The 23,757-nt window shown below is 37.3% G+C and overlaps 2 protein-coding genes across 7 annotated transcripts in view; one reads left to right on the top strand and one right to left on the bottom strand.

Annotated features, from left to right (window-relative positions):
* The first annotated feature begins 2,922 nt into the window (after positions 1-2,922).
* Positions 2,923-8,196, top strand: MCM4 (Minichromosome maintenance (MCM2/3/5) family protein). The gene is made up of 18 exons (XM_086435992.1): positions 2,923-3,078; positions 3,177-3,833; positions 3,931-4,059; positions 4,311-4,392; positions 4,485-4,617; positions 4,716-4,787; positions 4,874-4,999; positions 5,083-5,196; positions 5,318-5,530; positions 5,638-5,736; positions 5,842-6,002; positions 6,081-6,177; positions 6,285-6,446; positions 6,533-6,613; positions 6,725-6,803; positions 7,065-7,201; positions 7,297-7,347; positions 7,434-8,196. The coding sequence occupies exons 1-18, from the start codon at positions 3,042-3,044 to the stop codon at positions 7,506-7,508; spliced, it is 2,505 nt and encodes an 834-aa protein (XP_086292118.1). The 5' UTR covers positions 2,923-3,041; the 3' UTR covers positions 7,509-8,196.
* A 223-nt stretch (positions 8,197-8,419) lies between these two features.
* The window catches only part of NRPC2 (nuclear RNA polymerase C2), a 58,887-nt gene continuing 43,549 nt past the window's right edge, over positions 8,420-23,757 (bottom strand). For 5 of the 6 annotated variants that reach the window (XM_086435987.1, XM_086435988.1, XM_086435989.1 and 2 more), the window contains 10 exons: positions 19,679-19,803; positions 19,462-19,597; positions 19,164-19,294; positions 17,430-17,555; positions 17,237-17,292; positions 15,193-15,263; positions 11,179-11,263; positions 10,986-11,089; positions 9,536-9,664; positions 8,420-9,082 (listed from right to left, as the gene is read on the bottom strand). In XM_086435987.1, the coding sequence (XP_086292113.1) occupies positions 9,032-9,082; positions 9,536-9,664; positions 10,986-11,089; positions 11,179-11,263; positions 15,193-15,263; positions 17,237-17,292; positions 17,430-17,555; positions 19,164-19,294; positions 19,462-19,597; positions 19,679-19,803 (1,014 nt within the window). In that variant the 3' untranslated portion in view covers positions 8,420-9,031. Of the gene's footprint in view, positions 9,083-9,535; positions 9,665-10,985; positions 11,090-11,178; positions 11,264-11,364; positions 11,434-15,192; positions 15,264-17,236; positions 17,293-17,429; positions 17,556-19,163; positions 19,295-19,461; positions 19,598-19,678; positions 19,804-23,757 lie in introns of those variants that run through there. The other variant, XR_015176795.1, reaches the window with a different exon arrangement.

Raw genomic sequence — 23,757 nt, 5'->3', positions numbered from 1 at the left:
AGTTTGAAAACCTAGGGTATCTCAAATATTCTCCAAAATCTGAAGGGGTGTGCTTAAATTAGCTAAAAGCATTTAAGATACATTCCATTTTTCCATCCCAATAAAATATACTAATTTCTCACAAAATACAGAGCCGAAAAACTGGTTTATGATTATAAATCACTATATTCAATATAAATAATAAGTGTAAGTAGAATACGTCATCCATAATCAATTATTATTGTATTACATACTCTTAAAGAGTTGATAATTAATCAAAAATATATCTTCCATAAGTCATAAATTAAAATGATTAATCAAATGTTTGCGCAAACAGCATGATCTCGAAAAGTAATCATAAATACATGTTTTGATATTGTCTGGATAGCTCATTTACGTTGAGCTGATTATCTCCACCAGTAGATGTTTTCAGATTAACATTTTCATAATGGTACTAATAAAAAAGTCATCAATAATCGAAATGTCAAGAAAAAAACTGTCTATTTTCATGCAGGCAATCACTATATTCATTTAGGTTAGAAAGGAATATGGCGTCATCTTCTTTAAATTTGCACCTTTAAGACTCCCAAAACGTTCATCAATCAGATATGTGCATTGTTGAATACATCTTCCTTATCTCTAAAGCGATCACGACGTAAATCAGACAACTAAGATCGCACTTGCGATATGGGACACACCCAAACTTGAAGAGCTTGTGATAATATTACTTATTTTTGCACATCCCTCCACATTTTGGTGAATATTTGATATGTGTTTTTGTTTTTCAAATACATGCCTCCCTTGCCCTTAGTCTCATTAATAGAATAATAGAAAATGACCCACATGCCTTGTCGCCTCTGGTTAAAATCCATTAAGTTTCTTCTCAGAGCCAAGGTCTTCAACCTCTTACATAAAATAACTCACTCTCATTTTCAACCTAAAGATTTTACCTACTTCAAACATCAAGTTAAAGTTGAAATTTCGGGTTGAAAGAACTAAAGTTTTCTAAACCTGCAATGAATCAAGAAGAGTTTGGAAATATGGATCAAAGATAAGGTTAAATGGATTAAAAATGATTCACCGTGGAGGCTGAAGAGCTCAAAGATCATTTTTGATTATTTTATGAGAGAAGATTATGATAAGAGTAGCATGCTATCAATTGAAAGGAAAATGCCGAAGTAACATTAAAATTGACATCGTTTCACACATTACTGATGTGGATGATAGTACAAAACCATAAACAATTTTCATCGGGATACGAGTGAGAAGCATCTATGATTCTGTGCACACCAGTGTGTGAAACGATGTCACGTTCAATGTTACTCCAGCTCGACTCACCGGTATGTCTAAATCATAGATTCTTTTACCGTACACACCCTAAAAAGAAAATACTATTTACTTTTTTTTACATAAGAAAATATTATTTACAAGTTCTTCTGTAAAGCTGACATAAGTCATCAAATCTTACTTTCAAATTATCTCTCCACAAAATTATTTACGTTTTTTAAGTTTCAAATAAGTACCACTTATTGGAAAATTGTACATCATTAAAATATTGTTATTCTTTTATCTTTTAAAAATAAATTATATTTTAATGTTTTACAATTTATCTTTTTCGTAATATTTAATGATTGAAAATGAGAGGGGTATTAATGTCATTTAGAAATCACTGATTTTATGAAGGGAAAATTTGTAACAAGTCGGAAATATAAGACCAAACTTGGCCCATCAAATTGGCGTACTTGTCTAGGTTTGAGGATTCGTCTTACTCCCTCGCTCTCTCTCCTCTAGCAATGAACAATTCGAAACGAGGCCTTCATGGACTGGACTACAGTTTTAAAGGACCTTAAACTTTGTTAAATTTTTTAAAGGCCTAAGTAGCCCAACCCAATGATGGGCCCACTTTGAAAAGGACAAAAGGATAGTTTCGATATTGTATTAAATAGATCCAAACTGGGGATAGTTGGTTCAGTTTCAACCGTCGGATCAGTTAAAATGGACTCCAAACTTGAACCAACCCTAGTCTTAGTTAAAGCCCAAATTTTACTTACTTCATGTTGGACTTGGGCTGGTTATATTAGGCTCGTAATCTAGTTGAACTTGGGTGAAATGCTCGAGACCTTAGGGGAGTGATTGTTTGCTCATAAACGAACACTGTTTTGACCGATGATATCAACAATAATAATATAATTTTTCTCTCTCCTGCCCATGGTAAAAAACCGAAATTTCCTAATTAGATGATTTTGTTATATTCAAAAATATGATCGAATACAAAAGTGCTGTAGAGGATGAAATTCTATGAATTTTAGAAAAAAAAAATATATATATTTTTCACCATTGCAATTAATTTTAAATTTGAGTGTTCGGTAACCGTCATTTTTCAATACCCATTGATCTAAGTCAAAATTTTTTTTTTTTTTTTTAAACATAAAGTTTTTCATGAAATTTAAAGGTTGTGTTATTCGATTGTTAATATGATAATCCATGTGGGTGACACAATACTTGTCAAGATTTGAAATCTTAAAAATAAAGATTTCTGAATAGTGGATGTGTGGGCAAGACATGAAAATTCTCTTATTATTACTTACGTCCTCAGCACCACATGTCAAAAGGGTGTTGGTCCGTAAGCAAACAATCACTCGAACTTAGGGTGGCACTTATGACCAGACCTGCTCGACTAACTTTATCCAACTTCATGTCTCATTTTTTCTGCGTAGCACAATCCTGTAGACCCATGAATCCCTCAACCTATTTGGTGGACAATGGCCCAAATCCAACCGATTAAAGCCCATTTCCAGAACAGTCCTTAATAGAATGGCTAAGAGAGAGAGAGACCTACCTTTTGTGGGACATGTGTCTCTATGCTATTGATTTAACAACTTAACAACATGGTGTGTTAACAGGAAATCCTCACTCAAGAGTCAAGAATGAGGGACCATACCCAAGTTTTGGCGGGAAAGACAGTAACGATTTCCCGCCAAAAAAATAAAACCTCAAATACATTCTGTAGAGAAAAGAAATCCTGCAAACCCACATCTCTAATCTCTTTCTCTCTCAGCTCCATGGCCTCTGATTCATCACCCATCCACCCAAACGGGGGTAAGATTTAGTCTCTCTTCTCTGTATTAATTTTACTGATTTCTTTTTGTTTGCTCTTGAGTTTTTTGATTCTCAATACTTCTCTTTCTCGATTACAGGACCATCCTCTCCCATTGACTCGTATTCGAGTCCAATCGACAATACGAACTCATCACCCGGCAATGCTCGCCGAAGGAGTACGCGAAGATACTCGTCCACCACCCCATCGGATTACGCAACCCCACCTCCTCAGCGTTCTCGATTCACACCCACAGATGCAACCCCAACACCCTCTAGTTCACAAAGAAAAAGAGGGAGAAGGGCTAATAGAGAAACCCCAATCGCTGCAACCCCCACATCAACTGACGATGCCCCGCCTTCATCGGAGGGCGGGGAAGGCGACGAAGCCGAAGAGACCCCACCAATGTTTGTGTGGGGAACCAACATTAGTGTACAAGATGTAAATGCCGCCATTCTCAGGTTTCTGAGGAACTTTCGCGAAGACCCATCTCATATTGAGGGAAAATATATGAGGGCAATTCACCATATTCTTGAAGTAGAGGGAGAATCGCTCGATGTTGATGCCCAAGATGTTTTTGATTATGATTCCGATCTCTATACCAAAATGGTCAGGTATCCGCTCGAGGTACTAGCTATCTTCGATATCGTTCTCATGGACATGGTCAGCCGCATCAACCCACTATTTGAGAAACACATCCAAGCTCGAATTTTCAACCTCAGAACATCCACATCGATGAGGAATCTCAACCCCTCTGGTTAATTTTTTAAACTTTCTTTTTTAATTTGATTTTTATGGAATTTAATTGACTATGCAAATGAACACTTGAAATTATGTGGATATGATTTTATCAGATATTGAGAAGATGGTATCTGTAAAAGGAATGATCATTAGATGTAGTTCGATAATACCCGAAATTAGGGAAGCAATATTTCGATGCCTCGTATGTGGTTACTTCTCTGATCCCGTTGTTGTAGATCGAGGTAATTTTTCTCATTTTTGTTTGCCCATTTGTGTCCAATCTTTTTATAGAACAATGGTTTAAAATATCTGAATGTATTGTTTGGTACCGATAGACGTTGACATCCCAAAACAATTCAATGTTTCGACTTTGTATCGAATGTATCAGTTAATACTGAATTGGTTTTTTCATTAACCAAAACATTTTATCGATATGGCATTTTAAACCTTGGATAGAACCATTTGTTTGGTTGTTGATAATGGGTGTTATTAGGCCGAATCAGTGAACCTGGGAGGTGTGGAAGGGAAGAGTGCCTTGCCTTGAACTCCATGGCACTGGTTCACAATCGCTGCAGGTACACAAATTATTTATGTGTTTGGTTGATATCCTTGAATAATTTGAGTGAAGCTGAATTCTGATTAAGTGGGCATTGTTGTGGAATACTAGATTTGCCGATAAGCAGATTGTAAGGCTTCAGGAGACACCAGATCAAATTCCTGAAGGTGGGACGCCACACACAGTGAGCTTGTTAATGCACGATAAGCTCGTTGACACTGGAAAGCCAGGTGATAGAGTTGAGGTGAGAAGATGATACATTGATATCATATGTGGACTCAAAGGGGCTCCATCCTTCTCCGTTTGACTGAAAATTGTTGTTTTTCTTGTGTTATATTATAGGTCACTGGGATTTACAGGGCAATGAGTGTTCGAGTAGGACCAACGCAGCGAACCGTGAAATCTTTGTTCAAGGCATGTTTAATATTTTCATTCATTAGTTTGAAACCTTATGGTTGACAATATGATCCAAACTGAATAAACTAATCTTCTGATGACAGACTTACATCGATTGTCTTCATTTAAAGAAGACAGACAAGTCGAGAATGCAGGCGGAGGATCCGATGGAACTTGACAATGGCTCTGGCAACAGGGATGAAGATGCCCCCCATGACTATCTTGAGAAAGTAGATTGATCATATCTCCCTTTCCTTATTCAAGACTTGGTGATGGCCAATGATCATTAACTTTTCTCACAATTTTCATACAGGTTGAGCAACTGAAAGAGCTGGCAAAACAGCCCGATATTTACGACAAACTGACGAGGTCACTTGCTCCAAATATATGGGAGCTGGACGATGTAAAGAAAGGCCTTCTCTGCCAGGTTCTAATAATTGATTTTTGCTTGCCCGTGCTTTGACGTGACAAAGACCAATTTAATTTATCTTTCTCAACATTCTTGAACAATTGGTGTTGACACAATAATTAATTAATATTGGTTGTAGTTGTTCGGTGGGAATGCTTTGAAGATTTCCTCTGGGGCTAGTTTCCGTGGTGACATCAACATTCTGATGGTTGGGGATCCTGGGACCAGCAAATCCCAGCTGCTTCAATACATACATAAGCTCTCACCTCGTGGCATTTACACCAGTGGAAGAGGGAGCTCTGCCGTGGGGTTGACTGCATACGTTGCCAAGGATCCAGAAACTGGTGAAACTGTATGATGTACTTATGTTGCAAAATTTTCAATTTTTTAGTGTTACCGTTTTTGCACAATTTCGGACTGACTTGAAGTGGTTTTTATTTTTATTTAAAAAACCTTCAGGTCCTAGAGAGTGGGGCCCTGGTCCTGAGTGATAGAGGCATCTGTTGCATCGATGAATTTGACAAAATGTCGGACAGCTCAAGGAGCATGTTACATGAGGTGGGTAATGTTTCTTTTTTCGTGATTATTTCTGAAGTTTGTTTTTCTACATTCCATATAAGCACAAGTTCTTGTTTCTTTCTAATTGTACCTTTTTAACTCTAGGTAATGGAACAACAAACTGTTTCAATAGCAAAAGCCGGGATCATTGCTTCCCTTAACGCAAGGACTTCAGTGTTAGCTTGTGCAAATCCAAGTGGTTCACGTTATAATCCCCGTTTATCTGTGATTGACAATATCCACCTTCCTCCTACTTTACTATCGAGGTGAGAAGATACAGACTCTTAACATACCGTCCATTATTTGACTAGCACTCCTGTCTAATCTAATATTTGCATCCTCAGGTTTGATCTGATATACTTGATTCTTGACAAAGCCGACGAACAGACAGACAGGCGTCTTGCTAAACATATCGTGGCATTGCACTTTGAGAATACTGAGGTCTGATTTGCTCTCACTTATACTTCAGAACAAGCTTTTTTTCCATTATGTATATACTTAACTGATTGATGGCTCATGGTGGGACATATTGTCATGTCTACCTGCAGAACATACAACACGATGTTTTAGATGTCCCAACCTTAACGGCATACGTGTCCTATGCCAGAAGGCACATTCACCCAAGGTTGTCAGATGAAGCTGCAGAGGACTTGACAGGGGGATATGTTAAAATGAGGAGAAGGGGAAACTTCCCCGGAAGCAGCAAAAAGGTATCAAGATTCTAAATCCTCTCTTTCTTCCTAATGTCTGCACCCTTTATTCTTACTAATGTCGGGATTTTTTATGTCCTCTGAAGGTGATAACAGCAACACCTAGGCAAATTGAGAGTCTAATTCGTCTTAGCGAAGCTCTGGCACGGATTCGTTTCTCAGAATGGGTTAGTAAACATTAGTGTAATGAAAGTAGACTGTTCTCTTGAGTTGTGAGGAAAATATTTGGGATCTCCCACCAAAAATAATTTGATAGCAATTGCTCCATATTTGTGCAGGTTGAAAAGCAGGATGTTGCAGAGGCATTTAGACTCCTTGAAGTTGCTATGCAACAGTCAGCGACGGATCACGCCACAGGTAAACTTTCATTGCAGATATATTCTTCATGGGTCGCGTTCAGGAGACATCTACATGTAATGACTATTTTTACATCTCTTGGATGCCATCCATTTTACAAGATCCAAAGGCATCTGGAAGTGTTGTAGAAAGCATTGAAAAAATGGACACCGGGTGGTAGTGTTAAAATAGTTGTCAGGTTTACATGCCCCATTCTTCATTTGCTTTTATTTATTTGCATTCTGCCACACCCTTGGTGATGATGATTTTCTTTTAAATCAGGGACCATCGACATGGATCTCATTACGACTGGAGTATCTGCAAGTGAAAGGATGAGACGGGAAAATGTGTTGTCGGCAACTCGCAACATAGTAATGGAAAAGATGCAGCTCGGGGGACCCTCAACTCGTCTATTAGAGGTTAGAGTAGGTTAATTTTCTTCAAAAACGTACGTCTAGAAACTGTGTAGATCACTCTCTAACGCCTCATCTATGTTTGAACTCTTCGCCTGCAGTTATTGGAAGAGCTGAATAAGCAAAGCTCAGTGGAAATCCACCTTAATGATGTAAGTCAAGAATCTCTCTCAAGAACCATGCAAATTGCTTCTTGGTTGCGTACACTGATTCCCATTTATGTTTTATGATCATTCAGCTACGAAATGCTCTAGCTACTCTTGCTGGTGAGGGATTTGTAAGTCTTCGTGGTGACACTGTGAAGAGGATATGATGGAAGAGCAGAACAAGCATAAGTGGAGTGACAATGACTGGTTATCGTGCATTCTTGAAAGCAAAACGAATGCAATAACTGCACTGCTATCATATCAAACACAATATCCAGTGCGATGAATATGTTCTTCTGGTCATCAACCATACAATAGGAAGAATGTCAGAAAATAGTGTATTGGTGTGGTGTGAATCTGAGTGGTATAACTTATTTAAATTAATTTTTTTTAGAGGTTATGGCATTGTAAGTACAATGCATGCCGTGTTTTAACTAAATGTTAGAAGGAGAAGGGATCAGGTAGGGCTTAACCCTTCACATTACAAACAATGAAAATCAAATGATGTCGGATGTAGGGAAAACATGGATGATAAATGTGCTGTCTTCGTAGCAATTTGTATTCTGTGCAAAATCTCTCCCAGATCAACTACCTCCTTGGCCAAACTCACCTAGTCCATTTAGGGCTGAGGTTGAACATTTGACTTGGCTAAAAAAAAAAATCACTCAAGGTATATCATAGCTGTGTTAATAGAGGCCTGTCGAATGTTTGATCTCATGACCTTTTGGTTCAAATCAGGTTGAATCTAGCTTCACGTTAATCTCTAACCACCATGCTTGGCTAGCAGGAAAAAAAAAGTTGATTTTCATTAATTTTATAGGTACAATCGTTATTTTCTATGATTTGACTATATTACTGGCACCAGGGAGTACATATATACACTTGGAATTCCGTTTATTTGATGCAACTATTATGCTTAAGTTCAAGATACGTATTTGCAAGATCACATAATTTGAATCTCACAAACACAGATGCTGTCCAAGCTTTTTACCAAAGAGAAGGAAAAATGGTAAAAGAAGTTTCCCCTATCATTTCCATAGCAAAAATAAAATAAATTAAGACAGCAAATTCAGGGTCATGCTCACATCAAATAACACATTACAGCAAAGGGGATGTCAATAATTTTATAATGCATTTTGATTTGTAACTACTAAATTCTCGACCAAAAGCCACAACTTTTATTGATGATATCAAACACTTGCTGTTATAAATGCATTGAAAAAAAGGCTTAAAAGCCCTTCATGGTATTGTAGGGAAGTTATTAATGATATCAAGCACTTAGTATGGAATAAATAGATACATTCTCAGGCTGGAAAAAAAAAAAACTTTTTTCTTCTTTCCACTCTTTGGTAGGCAACCCACTTCAGGCTCTGCAAAATAGTCATAGCAAGTCCTCCATCCTAGAAAGCACCATAGCAGTGGATAGTCGAACAAAAAGACCTCTTACAAAGCGATGCACATCATCACCAATGAGCCTCGCAACCACAATAGGCATTGAAACAGGTATACCAGCATTAAAATAAAACCTTCTTTTGCGAGTGCATCTGCTACCTCTGTCCAGTAGTGCAAGGACACCACCAAAGTGGGAAGTGGATACTTTTCAGGAAGATGTGCATGTGTGAAAATGCCAGCATCGGTCTACATATCCCACTTCAGTATATCACAGATTGGTGCGGAACACCCCTGCTCATCAAGCCTCTGTAAGTTTTAACCGTGGGACAACATTCATTGATTGAAGTTCCTGCAAGTATGAAATTAAACATGTGAGAATATTTTCTCCCGCTAGGCCGCTTTAAACACCGAAAACTGATTTCAAGGAACCACCAGATTCCAAATGAAGATGATCAAAAACAGAAGTAGATACTTTACTCCAATCTTTTTTTCTTTTTCTTTTTTGGGGAGGGGGTCAGGAATGACATTCACCACAGGAAATTGCAGAGAAGCTTCACATGGAAGCTATCTTAGTAATTGGGCAATGTCTCCTAAAAATCATAAAAATGCTTTTGGTGAAATTTTTGAGTGACCGTTGGTTTGAAGCTGTCTACCGATTAGTCCAATATTTTGCTTCAACTTGTAGATGCACTTATTAGTTACATGAGATAGCCACATTTAACTAAAGCATGCTTCAAAAGTGGTTGATTAAAATGACAAATAGTGGGAAAAACAAGGAATGATTATATATGCATAAACTCACCTGGAATAAGAGCTTGCAAGCATATGGAAGTTGCATGGTAGAGATGTTATCCCCATTTTTGCATGTGGAACAAATGCCAGTTTTGAGCTTATGGTTGAAATATCCTAACAAACCACATACCCGGCAAACCTGAGAAAAAAAAATTTGGTGTAAAGAAAATGTTGTAAGAAAAGTTATTTAAATATTTCAAGCTTTTAACTGACAAAAAGAAGGTAGCGTTGCAAAGTATCTTGTGTACTGTTATACAATATCATCTCAAATGATTCCACATAATTGCGTTTTACATCAGATCAAGTCCAAAACAAGGAAATAGTAGAAATAGATATAGAAACAAAATATGAAATAATCACAATAACGAGTAATCCGTTGTCTATGAAGGTTGTTCATGGTACGCATTCTCCCTGCTCAAAAGATTTCATTATTCAGTTCACACTGCAACAAGGGTCATGCATGTCAGATTTCTTATCTTGCATCTTAGCTTATTAGTATTATAATATTCCAGCTGTTTATCATATTCTCTTAAAACTGGACGCCATGTACATTCATATGCAATTTTTTACATGATTGCTGCAATGAGTACAAGATATATGACTCAACACTGAGTATGGTCCACATTAATCTCCAGGGTTGAACCTTTACAGACAAGATCAGAAGAAGTCCTGATAAACAGTGATAGTAATGGATACGTTCAGGAAATATACTTCAGTGGGAAGTTCAATAGAAACATTCTCATTGGACCATCTCCCGCAACACCTTATCCCAACTATCTCAGTTTGGCATTATGGATCCGATTTTTCCATTCAATTCTATCTGGAGCTATTTCTTCTGTTAAAGGCACTTTTTCAAATATTTGCATACCAAATCAATCTACTTCATTTTTGGACTTCTAGTCCTTTTTTAGCCTTCAGTCAGCACGAGAAGGCTCCTCCTCACAAATGCTGTCATTGGTCTTTGTTGCACATACCCAAATTATACTACATTGTCCTACAAACAAGGTTTCCTATTCCCAGCATTCTGCTTGATAAAGCAAAAGAGTCTTTTTGTTGTAATGTAAAATTGAACCAAGAATCTAATTCAACCAAAGAAACTACCAAAATACATGAGCTATATAACTCTTGAGCCTTAACTATTTTGCGTTGAGATATTCTTTATGTTTTCATAAATATACATATTTTGTTGCATGTAACAGAACCTCATGTACCATACCATTCAGCCAAATAAACTACGAAGAATACATTGAGTTGTATCAATCAAAAATAAATAAATAAATACATTTGAGATGTTGCTCTTAACTATTTTGCGTTGCGATTTTAAAAGATGCTCTAAGCATTTCATGCACAGATTTTATAAGTACCAAGCGATAATTGTGCAGGCAATTGAGTTATTATAGGCCAATCCTAAAAACAACAATATTAGCAAAATTAAAATTTGCATAGGCATGCATAAATACCTGAACCTCAAATGGATCACTTGAAATCATTAAGCGTTCAAAAATCATCATACTAGCACCGTAAGCAATCAAACAATCACGTTCCATTTCTCCTAGTCGTAGTCCTGGAAGTGTCAAATAATTAAACATAACCATTAAATTTAAAGGAAAAGCGGATTTTAAATGCAGAGAATTTGAGTTTAAAATAGAAAACCTCCATCACGACTTCTCCCTTCAGTAGGTTGCCTAGTTAGCATGACGCGGGGTCCTCTAGCTCGAGCATGCATCTTATCTAGGACCTAAAAAATCACAACAAATCAAAATGCAAATGGTTAGGGTGCCTGCACTAAAGGAGAAGATCTTGAGCCGTGAACCTAAAGACACTTAATGTAGCACTTGCCTGACATATTTAGGCATGCCTGGGTACATGAGGCACACAGCCTAGTACTATTTTATGGAATTTTCCAACCTACAATTTCATGCAGAGATGAGATACTGTTTAAACTGTCTGTGCATTAGAAACTCCAGTGGTGTGAGACAGTGCAAGCCAACAATGAGGGAACAGCTACTTTTGTGTTCAAGATGGCATAGACTGTGTTTGTAAGCCTGACCATTCAGAGAATTATGGAAGACAAGTGTCGTTCTTGGTACAGTTTTAGGATTCTGAAGAGAAAGCAAAGCCTGGAGAGGGGCAAAGTCCATTTGTACTATTGACCATTGGTGTGCTGGACAGAAATTTGAGTGTAGAAAATGCAGGTAACACTAGTTGATAAAATAAAGTGGGAGTTTTTGCTATGGGTGTAACAGAAACCCGTTATGTAGGGCTGTCAATGGATGGACGAAATCCAAATCCATATTGGTATTCGAAAAATCGGATATCGGATTCAAATATTTTTTTACATCTGAATCCTTATCAGATACAGATTCGGATAGTGGTGTATTTGATTCGATAATATCTGATCCAATTTGATAAAATAATAATAATATTATAAAGTAAGATTTTGTTATCTTAAAACATTAAAAAACCCTTTCGTCCAAAACTCAAATCACCCTTCATCTCTCATATGAGGAAGTATGAAGCAGCCTGCCAACACTGATGGATTTCCAGCAATTGTACAGGTAGATAACCTCACCTCTCTCTCTCTGGAGCCAAGTAAACCCTTAATTTTTCTTCATAAATTAGATATTGTCAAGCTTTTATACCACTTAACCACCATGCTCTTTCATCTGTTGTGGTTTGAAAGAAAACCCCTAATTTTTCAATAAAAAATTTCATATGTTTCAATATTTCTAAAAAGCCTATTTTTCTTTGTGGTTTGTAGTTTAAAATTGATAGACCACAAAGCTTGAAGATTACTGAATCGATGTATCTCAATCTTTCCCCAATCTTTTTTTAAAAATTTCTTGGGTTTTTGGCTACGGGGTTGAAGACAAGGGGGAATGCAAAATTCGATTGTGATTTGCTATCCAATCATATAATATCTGATATCCGATAAGATAATCGGATTCGAATTCGAATATTATTTGAAAATATCCGTCGGATTCAAATTCGAATTCTGATATCAAATATTTTTTTTCAAATTCCAATTTGGATATACCTATATTCGAATCGATATATATATCCGTTGACAGCCCTACCGTTATGGTAGTTATTTAGAAGAATGAAATTGATTGATTCTCTTGGATGATTACAATGAATGCTAATAGGGTATATAGATAACAAAATAATCAAATTCATATTGAGTCATATCTAGGTAGATCTAATAAGATCTCATCCTAATCCTAACCAAATCAGTAGATGATTTGGTGTATTAAGATACACCGCATTACAATGCTCCATATCTAGTACTCTAACACCCTCCCTAAAACTCATGCTAATTGGGGATGAACTATCATGAATTTGTTGAAATCGATCGCCTCGGCGATCAAGATCGTTGAAGAGTCCCCAATGCCAATGCCAATGCCAAATGCACGTTGTTCAAGAAGACATCCCAATGATTATATAGCTTAAAACAAATCAAATCACCTCAAATATAAATGGACAACCCGGAAAATAAATATTATTGAATGACCTCTTTTGGACCTTGAAATGGGTTCAATGTAAGCTCCATCCATTACGGGCTCAATCATTGGCCATTGCCTCATTTGGGTCTCAGATGGTCTCAATGTGGCTCTATCATTGACCTTAATTTGGGTTTTCATCAATCAACAAACTAGTTAAAAAAAACGATGGGCTGAGCCATACAAATTGATAGTATTTGATCTTGGGCAAGTTTATCAAGAGGCTTAGAGAATGAAAAGTAGGTCTCGGCCATGAAAAATGGGATAACTTGGACTGAAAACAAGTACAATAATTTGTATGTAACAACATACACAATAATTTGGGCTTTTAAGTGGCTGGTCGGATGGGCTCATCTATAATGGTTCAATCTCAATGGTTTGGATTTTAAAGAAAGATGGATGGATGTAGGCTAGGGTGGACTTTGAAGGAAAGATGGGGGCGGAGAATAAAATTTTCCTCTTTGGGGCAAATAGCCACTGGGACTACTGGAGCATTACTTCATATTAATCCAAGGATTTATGTATGCACGTGCAAGGGTATAGGTGTTGTTTGATCCACACTTGCAAATTCTATTCTTTGCCTTATGCTCACATATGACCCCTCCAAAGTATGCTTTTTCATGAGCAACCCAACGACTATGGTCTTTGTCTTGCATAACCCAAATCCGTTGGCACACATGCAGCCAAAACCACCACCTTAGCTTCGTCCAAAAACATGACATTTACAAAAAAGAACATAGACGCTATCTAAAACCTGGCAAGATGATGGAACATTCATGATGATTATTGGATCTGGAATGCAATGGTAATAGAGACTAGATGAAGCAGAATATAAGAACGATCCTTATCATATGCTTGATAAAATGTCAAGATGACAGAGTAAGGGTGGAATGGGTGTTGAACGGACTAATGAGGGTCCATCAGCGGTGATATCACCGCCGGCAGAAGAACATACCAAGAACTTCAATCAATAGATCACAGGTCCTTGAAAGACCCACTCTAATACCATGTAGAAGAATGAAATCGATTGATTCTCTTGGATGATGACAATGAACCCTAATAGAGTTAATATAGATAAGAAAAGAATCAAATTCATATTTAGTCAGATCTAGGTAGATCTAATAAGATCTTATCTTAATCCTAACCGAATTTGTAGATGATTTGGGGTATCAAGATATACCTTATTACAATGCTCCATATCTAGTACTCTAACAAGTTAATGGGTTATTGTGCTCCTAGGCATTATTCATAATGTGAGTTGCTTTAGATCATGCCTTCAGGCCAGCATAATTTATTCTTTCTTTTTCCTTTTTTCGTTCCATTCTTATATTACAGATTCCCAGCACTAGCTAAGGGTCGACATAACACTAGAAAAATGAAGTATCTGACAAGGATGCAGCATCCATTTCGAACATAGCTCATGGAGCAAGGAGGCTAATGACTGGATGGATTACTTGGTGAAGAATGGTGCAAATAGATAGTATGCCCATTGTTTCTAAGATTGTGCCTTCTAGCCGAAAACATTTTCACTCTTTCTTTTTTTTTTCCTTTCCACAAGTTGATTACAAATTCCAGCACTTGTTAGCGGTGCAAATAGATATTTAGTAGTAGTAGTAGTAGTAGTATAGTAGTGTTTCTAAGATTGTGCCTTCTAGCTGAGAACATTTTCTTTCTTTCTTTTTTTTTTCCTTTCCACAAGTTCATTACAAATTCCAGTACTAGTTAGTCGTCGGACCATTCTATTTTCTCATAGGTTATGCTGCCTGGGTACGACATCGACACAGCTAGGGTATGCTATGGGCACAATAAAAATAATAACATTAACAAATAAAATTAAAGTGTGCTCACAGATGCAGCATCCATTAATACAAGAAAAGCAAGTTCCCCGCATACTACATCTTTTCGCACAATTCTTAGCCAAGGATCTGCCCACTTTAATAATATGGAATATTGGGACACCTTTTCTGACACATTAAGTGACACATGCTCATGGGTCCAACATGGAGATGAGTCAAGGGTTGATTGTTCGCGAGGATTATCTCCATAAGGTCAAGATCATCCTCCCCAAACACCATTTCACTTCAACATCTCCAGCTTTGTGAAAAGAGTAGAAAATTAACAAGAATCCAAATTATATGTGGCTAGAAGTTTCAGGATTATAGTTTACCATGTGTTTCAACTTCTGATAGTAAATTGGTCCCATGAAAATATATGCTTGTAGTGGAGACCCAATGTGACCTGGAACATGCAATTGAAAGAATCATTACCATGAATAAATGGGTTACGGAAAACACTTGACAATAGTTACCCATACATTAAATGACACCAAAATGGTTATGTATCGTGTGCAAAACAATAAAACTCAAGGATAGAAAAGAGAATAAAAAAATCATTAGGAAAATGTTCAAGGTACATTTGAGAAAGTAAAAGAAAGTATTCAGGAATCATTTCTTCAATGATAATAATGCACCAAACCATCATATCATCTGTCCTTATGATTCAAGTCTACATTGGACTACACCTTTATTATTTAAGTCAAATCAATATCGTGCATTCACTGTATTGTTGAAAAAAACACTCGAAAGAAAAAGAAAAAAAATACCCATGTTCCTCTACCAAACAATAATATTTATCCAATTGACCTAATGAAAAGATGATTCATTGTTCTCCTTGTATCATATTTTCTCAAACTCTTTACACAAATTTTACCTAATTATAATGAGCAATTATAGAAATGATGAAAATAGAGTCGAACGGCAAAGTATGATTAGTTTCCTACTTAATCCTCTGGATAAGGTAAAGACAATGACGATGATTTAACTTTTTCTTCCTTTTTTTTTTTTGGGGGGGGGGGGGGATAGATAAAGATGGTCTATGTTAAAGAGGTCTTTGTCCTGATAATTTCAAGCATGTTTTTGGGAGATGTATTGTTGCCTCACATTGCCTGTGGCCAATATAAGCATGAGTGCACAAGGGAGGTTATAAAATAATTTATGGATCATTAATTAATGGTTAGTGGCACAACCCCATTGCTTCTTATATAAATGTAAGTGCATGAAAAATAACGTTTATAATAACTTGGTTCATTCTTCGTAAAGTAATGTAAGAGGATTATGCTGAGAACCAAAGTAGAATGGCAAATTCACTCTGTAATGTACTACTTTATACCCCGATAATGGGTTTACTATATCCAACATTCAATATAGATTCTGCAGGCAAGTTTTTGTTACTAATTCTTATCAATCTCATGTAAAATATCGATAAATGTAATAAGATTTTGTAATAAACAATGACTCTTTAAGTAATTTTTTTTAGATTATATGCATTGATAGAATTGCTTAGTTATCTTATAGAATAATATCTTAAACAATAGCAAGAAACATTTCACATCCTCCCTCAATTTCCATCACTACATGATTGTCCACAAAACAATGCCGACAAGACCTTAATGTGGCATCCCTGTCTTTCCACTGATCAATCAACCAACCACTACTTTAGAGTTGACCATTGATTCTAGTCCAATGCCAAAAAGATAGAGAATCATGGATCTATAGAAGAGTTGATCAATCTTGTATAAATTCAATGTAGAAAATGGCAGGGAGCTCCTGCTCGTTCTGGACAAAACATCCTTAAGCATTTCGGTTCCCAAATGTGTGTGAAGGTGCCAACTTGTTAAGTGAATTAAAGTTTGTGAGAATTGATACCACGATCTGTGTTGAAAACCCACCTTCACCTACAAACTACTAACCCGTTTGCTTATCAAAAAAAAGAAAAAGATAAAAGAAGCATCAAGAGAAACCACCTTGTATCTTAAATTTATGATTAAGCATAGTAAGAATCCTCTGCAAGCATCAAAAGACATGCCTATGATATTCCCAACTTTAACAATTATCTTGGGCCTAAAGATAAATCTCAGTCACCATTTACCAGCCGATTAATGTTCATGATAACAACAATGCCTCCTTTTCCAGAAATCCTAACTACATAGGTGAAAAAAATTCCAACTGATTCCTCTGCCTCTTACGTTCATTTTGGTTCACTAGTGCTTCTTACTTCTACACTCTTATTTTGACTCCATTTAATATTTCACCAAGCTAAAGCATAATTGGTATCCATCCTAAACTTATTTCAATGTAAGAGGTGTATCTCGTCAAAGGTTTATTTGCATATATTTACTTCAGATGTGAAGTTTCAGAGGATAATAGAAGAACCTGAATAGAGGAAGTCCTTGCCGCTGTAACTAAAGCCTTTCTTCACCAGGGTTTCACTGTCACAAAGGAAGAAACTTGTATAAGCATTTTTTTTTTTAATAAATAACTTGTCTAAGCATTTTGAGCCTGTAAAGGACTGGATTCAATCAAGACAATTGAGCACTTTTTCTCGTTAAGTAAGAGAATTGGGTACCTTATAGCTTCAACTCTGTCAGCATGGCCACTTGGTTCCCCAAATGCACTGCCATAGTGGAATCTACCACTTGAAACCCCAGCTTTGCCTCCAAGAAGCTCTATCATCTTCCCTATTGTCATTCGACTGACCATCACAAGAGAAATATGAATATAATGAAATGCTATTAAAAGCTCAAAATTAAATGATTCATAAACCATTTAATTCAACAAACAAAATACAATTAAAACCATGCCAGGGGATAGAAGTGCAAAAGGCATATAAATTCAAAAAACAATGTACATAAAAACATTTTTGAAGGAGAAATGCGTGTGTTGGTTAAAGTCTGTTAGAGGTGATACCATGCCCTGGTTTCAAAAAACTCGTCTTCACCTACCAAATACTAGCCCTAATCCGTTTGCTTATCAAAAAGGGGAGGAGGGATATATCACAGAAACCGAAAGCCTGATTGATCTTATCTAAGAATAGCAGCTACCAAGTATACTTGCAACAATGTTGAAAGACTCAGTCGCTTGAATCAGGATTTAGCCGTCATTTTCAGGCCCACCAAGTTAATAACTCAAGCAACTAGACTAGGCTAACAAACATCCTGATTGCCCGAGTTTTTTCTGTGACTTGTTGCCTCTTCAGCTATGATTTTCCAAGGGTATTTATTGATTTGGTAAGGATACAAAAAAAATATGCTTTACGATTTTGTAGTTCAGCTTGGATAGGACCATGGTTAAAAATCTTGTACTGCGCATTGCTCTTTGAGCGATGCATCTCTTTACATCCCATGACCAGTACAATATAGAAGGGGTGTGTATACTGTATACACACATATCCAAAAACTATTTTAATTAATGAAATTAATCGGTATGTTAATTGTTTTACTTACAGTACCATTATTGTCCTATAAATCAAATTTGTTTAGCTTTTCTAAATATTACATATTTTAGATTAATGTAATAATGATGTCATCTACAGCAGCAAAGTGTACCATATTTTTTCCACCATATCATACTATCTTGTACCCATAAACTCCGGGTTTTCAAATTACTAATAAGTTCACGATACCAGTAATTTAAAATTAGGTGAGTTGTACTAAAAAACGAACTCACATATTCTTTGCTGTTTTTGAACTTTTGAAATGGTTCCAAATCTAGCTCTGCTCTTGTACCCATTGTTCCTAACTTCTAAGTCTGATCATAGTAGTACTGCAAATTCATTTTCTGAAGGTCAAAACAATAAATGAAGAGGAAATTTAAAAGACTAGGGGAGGAGAAAAATAAGAAGCAAGGGGCAGATCACAGGCATACCCAGAAAACAAGATATAGATGATCTGGCCCTAATCACTTGAGCATAACTCTCCATTCAGTAGTTTGATGGGGCTAAAATTTAACTAGTAGAAAAGTCTACAGGTTAACTTCAAGTGTCTTAAGTTTGAACTCAATCAGATAGTTTCCACGTGAATTTTGAGCAGGGTTTTACTGACTAGTTTTTGACATCTGTTAAAAACCAGAGACTGGTCAAAGGTTAGCCGGTTGGGTTTTCTATGTTGGCACTTAAATCTTCTATTTTTTTATTTTATGCAATATTTAACTTTTTTATACAAGCTGTCCTCATTCAAATGCACATTCATGGTCATCGTGAATGTGTTTAGTGTGTGTAATTTGAACAGAAGCAGAAATTAAAATATAAATTGTAAGAGATGTACTCAAGTAAGAACAACGCAGATCATTATAAAAGTTTTACCTTGGAAATCCATGAGGATTCATAATCAAGTCGGGGGATATGCCACGTTCAGAAAAGGGTAAGTCCTCCTGTTGAACAATGATCCCACAGACACCTTTCTGCCCATGTCTGCTGCTGAATTTGTCACCTATCTGAATGTTCAGATTAAATTACATCAACAAAGAAATAGAGAAAATGGTGCACTCTTGTGTCTCGTTTGCATCAGAAAAGCTCTAATGATGATAATGAACCTCAAAATTGAGATGAAATTAATGCGTCCAAATGTAACTGAAATAGTATAGTGTACATAAAAAATTACCTCTGGTCTACGAGTGTGACGAATTATAAATTTGAAACACAAATTATTATCCTTGTCTGAGAAGAGTGCCACTCTATCAACAACAGCTGTCTCCCCTTGAGGACCTTTGTATGTCTGTATAGCAGTTTTGTACGCACTGCATGTTCCCAAGAAGGTAAGCTACAGCAATTTTGTAGAATGCACTCTTAATATTTCTACCGGAACAGACATAACTAACCTATCTGGTAATGACATAGAAGAGGTAATAGCGTCCCTTGTGTTGATAGGGGACTGTTTATTGATATAGATGTCATGAGGTCTAATTATTTCCCCAGGAGAAGCAAGTCCGTCATCATCCAGAATCTAAACATGAAAAATTGTATGAGAAAGCCAAAAAACACATAATAATGCCAACATTTTAAGTTAATAAACATCTGTAAAATAGTCAAGCCACGCATGCTAGTTGAAATGAGAAACGATAAAAACCCCAAAAGAGTGCAGTGAAAACACAAAGTTCTTATCTGCATTTGGTGTTCTACATGCTGAGAAAATGACAACAGTGAAATGGAAAACTCCCCTACAAGACTGTCCGAAACCTGAATTAAATACTTTCTCCACATCAATAAGATATCACTAGTTGAGCCTATAGAAGGAAGAAAAACCCAACTGATACCCCCCAGAGGTCCTTGATGATATTGTCATTACAATCAGCCAGCTTCGATTCCAGAATGGTTACAAAAATTGGATTTTTGGGCTTTCACCGCAGCCCTCATATTCCTATCCCCCAAACCTCTCACATTACAAGATAAAAGTCTTAACGTCATTGGAAACAAAAGCTTGACCCAAGACCAAGGAAACCACCTACTAAGTTAAAACCAGACCTTACCATCCTTCTAGCAGTCTCCAAGGGTGCTATCACGACTACCTTGTTAGTCTAACTAACCTTGTAACTACAAATTTCTTGACTATTCGGTATTCCTTGATCCAACTCTGCTTTCACACAAGCCGGACTCTCTATTTAACTGATTTAATTGTTCCACAAATGCGATTCTTTCTCTCAAATCCCCTATCGCCACCCTTAGGCTACTTTCATGGCCTCGCTCAACATCAACTCGATTGTATCCAATCTTCAACTTGTTTTGTGCTTCATTCATCCAACTCACAGTCGACACGATACCCTTCCCTATAGCCCTCTGTCTGATTTGAACTATTCACCTCATCTAAAATCTGCATCACAGGTAACAATTCAGAAGATAACAAAAGAGCATCTCTTCCAATCTCCCCTATTCCGTCCTTGTCTTCAAAGAACTCACAAACTTGAAGAGAATTAGTCATGGTTGTAGGATTCTGAGATCTGTCAGGAAAAGAGACACCACGAACCCAACCAAACAAGGAAAAGTTCCACGAGAAACATAGAGAAGCCAAAGAAAATCTGCTCTAGAAAAAGAAAATAGATTTCTCAGAGATTGGGAAAGAATATACCGAAAAGGACACTGAGGGGAGGTGAGGCAAAGCTCATCTCCTAGACTAACCATGGCCTAACTTCCTGCTGCTCAAATTAATCGGAAGCCATGGATCAAGAGTTTTGACAGAAGAGCTCCACAGATCAGATCGAAGCATATCCCAAACTGCCGAAACAGGTATAGGATCTCTGCTCCTGTCATAATCTAGCGGTTTTCCTTAAGGGAGCACATGGTTCGGATTTGTGGCAAAATCAGAACCGAACCAAACATGATCGCTTTTACAAATTTGGAACTGAACCAATCCAATTACCGTATAGAAACAAACCAATCCAAACCAAACTTTGTTCAGATCGGTTCTTGGTTCTCGTACTTATTATTTTCAAGAGTAAAATTAAAATAGTTAAAACTTAAAACTAAGCAAAATAAACATGAAACCAAGCATCACGCATAACACACAACACACATAAACAAAGCATCAACATACTTATTATTTCAACATAAACAAAGCATCACACATAACATATTAAAAATGAAAATAATGAAAAAATTAGAAAATAGATGAAAGAAGCTAAGAAAGGTGACGAGTGGCGAGGGAGAAGAACGGCTAGGTTTTCTTCAAAGAACTTGAAGAAGAGAGAATAGATGAAAGAAATTAAGAAAAGGGTTTGAGACTTAGTATTGTTTGAATGTTTTTACCTTTTGTCTTTTAAGATTATATTTTATTTTTAAATATATATATATATATATATTATGATAAATATAAAATTGATTTGGTTCTCGGATTTACCCGATCCAGTGTGCACTTGTTTTCCTGATTGAATGGCACCAACTTGCGAATACACAGGTCCTTGCATCATTGCACGATCGTTGCAAGCTTTGCCACCACTTACTTCCCCCAACGAGAAACCCCTTTTGTAGAGACCTCATCTTTGCTGAGATAGACCCGTGAAAGCACAAATTGATTCGAGGACTTTAGATCCCAATCTGAGTCTAATAGGCCTGATGAACCATCCTGAGGCCCTTTTGTTTCATGACCCAACCCTGCTCTCGATATGTCTTTTGTTGGCTCAGTAAGTCTAGCCTCATCATGAGGACCAAATACTGCGTTAGCGGTCAGACCAAGCCCGTGGTCCATAGCCCAACCCTTGGATTGATTGCTTAAGGACTTGTTTGGGCCCCAAACAGCTGTATCCTGTTGGGTATCCAAGCCCAAAACTTCATCTTTCCTTCCGTGGGCTTGGTCAATTGATTGAGCCATCACCTCGTATCATGAAGCTACTTACGGTATCTAAACCTTTCTTCCACCTGACCCAACTTCTTAGCCAATTGTTTAGTTCCCACTTACGTGTCCCTTTCTTCGCCTTAAACATGTCCATCCTCCCCCCACATGTGTTCAGTTTGAAATTCAAAATCTTTAACTTGTCCCATACGCAAAACCTAAGGGGCTTGGATTTTGCCAGGTCCAGTATCTTCCCTCCAAGCCCTTTCTTCCCCACCTCTATTCCTTTTTGGTCCATACATTTCTCTACTCCAACCCCTAAGACTTCTTCAGTTGTTGTGAGGTCACCCGATTCTTGGGGTCCAACTGTTGCTATTCGGACTTGCTACACAAGAGCTACAAGAAAACTACTCTTCTCCATAGAGTCTTCGAGTCCTATCTCCATCGTAAGATTATAACAGAGCCCCTCCAACCACACCTGTCCTCTGCGAGGCAATATCCATGGTGGGAGACCCACTTTCAGCCGAGCAAAATCGAGTTTTTCTAACCACCTTGTGGTAGGGTCCACCTCCAAGAATCCTCCTAAAAATGCCCCAATTCTTTTAAAAACAGGTTCGTCCCACGAGTGGAAAGGGAGGCCTCTTATCCGAACCCAAGACCCTTTCATCTCCCATTTGGGGTTCAGCTTGTTGCAATATGCAAACCAGGATCTAAAGAAGAACGAATAACCCTTCTTCTTCACAACTCCCAACCCTCAAACACAGGTTGTCTCATCCTTATTGCTTAGCCAAAACATACTCCTATTGTTTACCCAGTGTCCTAGTTTGACCTTCGTCGCCATCGTTGGGCGCAAGCAATTTTTAATTGCAAGAGTCAGATCCCCCCAATCTGCACCTAATGCATCTGCTTCACAGATCAAAGCTCATCTCCAAATACCGAAGTCTCTCTTGTTGTTTCTAACCTGAGGGGACTTGCGTCCATCTTCCTTGACTGAGAGTGAGGCATTACAAGCACTAATCGGTTCTAACCCTGGTTCTGTAGAGGGGTTTATAGGCGATGTGACGCCACCCTACTTAGATACCTCAGTAGCTACAACTTTACCAGTACATGTAACTTTGGCCAAAGACAAGTCCTGCGTAGGAATTTTCACACTATTACAATGTTCGACCATCTTCTCTTCTGTCTCCATGAAAGATCTGATATCTAGACTCAAGGATCTCCACCCTTTGCCTTCCTTTCCTTTTGAACAAACAACTCACCTTGATCTAAAGTGCGCTGAAAACTATTGGAGTTTCACAAACTTTCCAAACTTGTTTTGATTGCCCCTAACTACGAGAGTACACTAGATGCCTGAAAATTGTCTGGATACCTCTAAACGATCAAACTGCATCATCTAGTTGCCTACTAAACTAGGCAGCTTCCTCTTCTACCAGAATAATGCTCAAACCGACCTTTCTCCCGATCTCGACAATCTCTTATCTCCCTAAGATTCTTAACCCAGCTGCCTTGAAGTTCAAAGCTCTTCCTTTCCACCTTCGTGACCACCTTCCGAAGTTCAAAGCTCCCCACCATCTTACTGTTGTGGAAGTTGAGATTTATGGAAAGTAATTGAAGAATCTCTGAATGTTTCTGAGT

Source organism: Akebia trifoliata, chromosome 3 (genome assembly GCF_017979445.1).
Source record: "Akebia trifoliata isolate Shusen 1 chromosome 3, ASM1797944v1, whole genome shotgun sequence".
NCBI classification, from domain to species: Eukaryota; Viridiplantae; Streptophyta; class Magnoliopsida; order Ranunculales; family Lardizabalaceae; genus Akebia; species Akebia trifoliata.
Note: the sequence above shows the minus strand (reverse complement) of the source record. Positions and strands in the feature narration are given on the sequence as shown.

Bases quoted from the DNA above. Each gene is read 5' to 3' on its own strand.
- MCM4 (XM_086435992.1), top strand. From the start codon at position 3,042: ATGGCCTCTGATTCATCACCCATCCACCCAAACGGGG. The intron at 5,197-5,317 runs GTTCTAATAATT...TATTGGTTGTAG, and splicing joins AGAAAGGCCTTCTCTGCCAG to TTGTTCGGTGGGAATGCTTT. The intron at 6,804-7,064 runs GTAAACTTTCAT...CTTTTAAATCAG, and splicing joins AGCGACGGATCACGCCACAG to GGACCATCGACATGGATCTC.